We start from the raw sequence: 3,041 nt of genomic DNA, 5'->3' as shown, positions 1-3,041 counted from the left end.
TTGGAAGCCCAAGCGGGGGCTGCACTACACTACGTGGCGGGGATGGGGAACTGTAAGGAATACAGGAGCATATGTGGGCATCGAAGTAGCAAAATGTTATTCCCATCAGTGAGGTTAAGGCAAAATTTACTTCTAGTCTGGGTTCAGATCAATATTTGCAATTCAAGGAGCCTAGTGACAGAGCATCCAATTGATGGGTTCAAAGCTAAACTGGCTGCAGCGATTGCTTTGACATATGAATTATCTGCCAAAGGATAAGAATGCATTGGGAAAAAAATACGATTCCTGATCTTCCTCCAGGTGTTTCCCACAGTGTTAGAAAATGGCCCCGATTTTAAGGTGAACAGAGTTTGCCAAAGAAAAGGATGGTACTGGTAGGATTGTGTCTAATGAAGAATAAGAAAGGGTGGTCAGCCATAAACACCTCTGTGAGAGGAAGAGACCTCCTCACAGTGACAGCTCCTGTACCAGCTGCTGCTACAGTGCCTTCCTCATTGACTTCCACATACGCCTTATGGACAACATTTGACAGCACCAGAGATTTTGAAAATGACATTGCAGAAAGATCAGCTTTTGATTCGGTGAAGATATCAGTCATCCCCATCTCTTGTAAAACCTCATTGAGGTTAAAGGTGCCTTCGAGCTTGAATCGGGGCAGGTATACCTCTACCGTTGTCTCAACCATGTGCTCTGAGGAGGCCCACAGCATTAAATTTTCGTAGGTCATTGTGCTTTCAATCTAGAAGATGGAGGAAAAAAGACCTTAAAACAAGTGGACAGCTTTGAAAAGTTTTGATCTTTACCCAGCCTTAATTCAGACAAACAACTTTCAGTCAGAGTCTATTACATACATGGCCTTACCTGCTCGAGCCCACTGGTAGATCCATCAGCCACGTCACCTGGCAGCAGGATGATCATGCTCAGCAACTTCTGAGCATAAGGGAGCTCAAGGACCTGAGCACCCATCTCCTCAACGTAGCCTAATTTAAACGTGCCTTTCTGATACATCATCTGCACAGGTTTTTTCTCATTCTATTTAAAAGAAAATTATGCAGTCACTTAAGCAATACAGCTCTTAACATTTAAAATTTATTATATGTGTAATATCAGTGGTCGGGGTTTCAGCAGTAATTGTTTTAGCCTGTCATCAGCTAGAGACCATTGTCCATATTCTAAGATATATTTAAAGTCACAAATACAAGTTGCCAGTATGACAGCTTCTTACCAGTGTCTCAACAACGGAATGCAATACAATAACTAGGAATATACGGTTTTCTCACCCTTCCTTTGATATATGAGGAACACTCAAAAGAGGCTTTTTACCATACAAAGCTCTGCAACTGAAGATCAGACCTAAATCTATGGTGGTTTTTTGTTCTTTTTATATTGATGAGAACACATATGGATGGCACAAAGTATGGAAAGAAGACAAAAGTGAATTAAAGTAAATGTTTTCAATCGTCATTTTTTAGAATACCTGTTAGACTTAAAGGCCACACACAATATTCGGAGGAATGTGCTTGTTAAAGAACTAACTTTGCAACCATATTGGCAATACCTTAGTTAAACAATGAAGGCTTTGATAATACCCCTATGGCAAAAATAAGGCTAAAAAATAAAATGTGTTTAATATAAACTTTTGAACATTGCAAGTACTATAAATAAACCAAAATACACTTTAAGGATTTTGCCTTTTTCAAATTGCTGTGTATTTTTGTAGGTTGTTACTATCTGGCCTAGTTTGTTTGGTTGGTTTCACTCTCTGAAATGCGTAACAAATGTTAAAAAGTATGGAACATCTAAATCCCAGGATGTCCCCTTGGAGCCCGTATGAAATGGGATGTTAAGATTTGCCTCCATCCATGACAACTATCCGCAATGGTCGCTGTGTCCAAAAACGCTAGAGGGCTAACACTTGTGTTTTGCTAGTCACCAAAGCAAAACTCTGAGCTGTCGCCACCTCTGAGTCTTGCGTGTTTTTCCAGTAAAGAATAAGTTTTATGTGAAAAACCCTCCTGCCACCTCTTCCCAACCGGAGAGGGAGGTTAAGTTCCCAGCACACCCCCACCTTGCTCGCAGGGCAGCTGAGCCCTGGGCATTGTGCTTCTATGTTAGGCTTGCTGCAACGCTCACCGTATCTGGGGTAAAGATTTACCTCATTCAGTTTAAAATCTCTTTGTACTGTTTTTTGTTCCTCAAACTTGTATTCCCAGGATGCTTTGAAGTAGATGACATTCGCCAGCACCAGCAATGCATTTGTGTCAATCACACCAGGAGCAAAGAGTTCCTTGATTTTACCTAAAGGAAATTGTGCGATACACAAGGATTTGTTAGTTGTCATTAAGACTCTGGACTGAGACTCAGCTACTTGCATGAGAAAATTTTAAAGAAATCTAGAAATCCAGTTCTTGGTTTATTCGAAGGACAAGGACAATATAGGCAAACAAATGGTAGATTTGTCTGCACTGTTACCAGCCGGGGGGTCAGCAGGGAGTAGGGGTCACCATATTAGCCAGCTTTCAGTGACCATATGTAATATGTGACATCAGCCATGGGAAAGGAGGCGGCACTGTTAATCACGTATTTCAGTTTACATGACGGCATCTATCCCTTTGCACCAAGCACAGCAGTAAACCAGCTGTGGAGATTCTGACTTTCTACACAGAGGCTGGAGTCAGAGTTAGCAGATCCACAGGCTTCATGTGAGCACCCAGAGCAACGATGGCTCCTAACCCTGTTCAAGGTGGAGCCTGAACTTTTAGCCCTCTTGCTGGGAGCCAACCGGAGTTAACAGCTCTTTTCTACACCAGTCACAGGCAGCTCTGCCAGTGCAGGGACAAGTTTGGTCAGGAGATGGGCAACTGAGAAATTTCAGAACCCTTCAGATCTATTTGCCTGTCCTCCAGTAAGCTCAGCCTGAAGGTTTAGAGAATTTTTGTCCCACTGCTACTACATCTCTGGCAAAACTAAAGGAAAATGGCATGTATCATGTTTAGTCTAATCGGCAGGAGCCAGTGGCCCCTGCTACCCTGTTAAGGGAA

At 42.4% G+C, this 3,041-nt stretch overlaps 1 protein-coding gene across 1 annotated transcript in view; it reads right to left on the bottom strand.

Moving 5' to 3' along the window:
• Window positions 1-334: 334 nt before the first annotated feature.
• The window catches only part of LOC104501172 (leukocyte elastase inhibitor-like), a 6,673-nt gene continuing 3,966 nt past the window's right edge, over window positions 335-3,041 (bottom strand). The window contains exons 5-7 of the mRNA XM_010144939.1: window positions 2,156-2,298; window positions 862-1,032; window positions 335-739 (exon numbers count right to left, since the gene is read on the bottom strand). Of these exons, the coding sequence (XP_010143241.1) occupies window positions 335-739; window positions 862-1,032; window positions 2,156-2,298 (719 nt within the window). The remainder of the gene's footprint in view (window positions 740-861; window positions 1,033-2,155; window positions 2,299-3,041) is intronic.

This window comes from Buceros rhinoceros, unplaced genomic scaffold (assembly GCF_000710305.1).
Source record: "Buceros rhinoceros silvestris isolate BGI_N320 unplaced genomic scaffold, ASM71030v1 scaffold12260, whole genome shotgun sequence".
NCBI lineage: Eukaryota > Metazoa > Chordata > Aves > Bucerotiformes > Bucerotidae > Buceros > Buceros rhinoceros.
The sequence above is the reverse complement of the archived record's forward strand: the minus strand, read 5'-3'. Positions and strand labels throughout refer to the sequence as shown.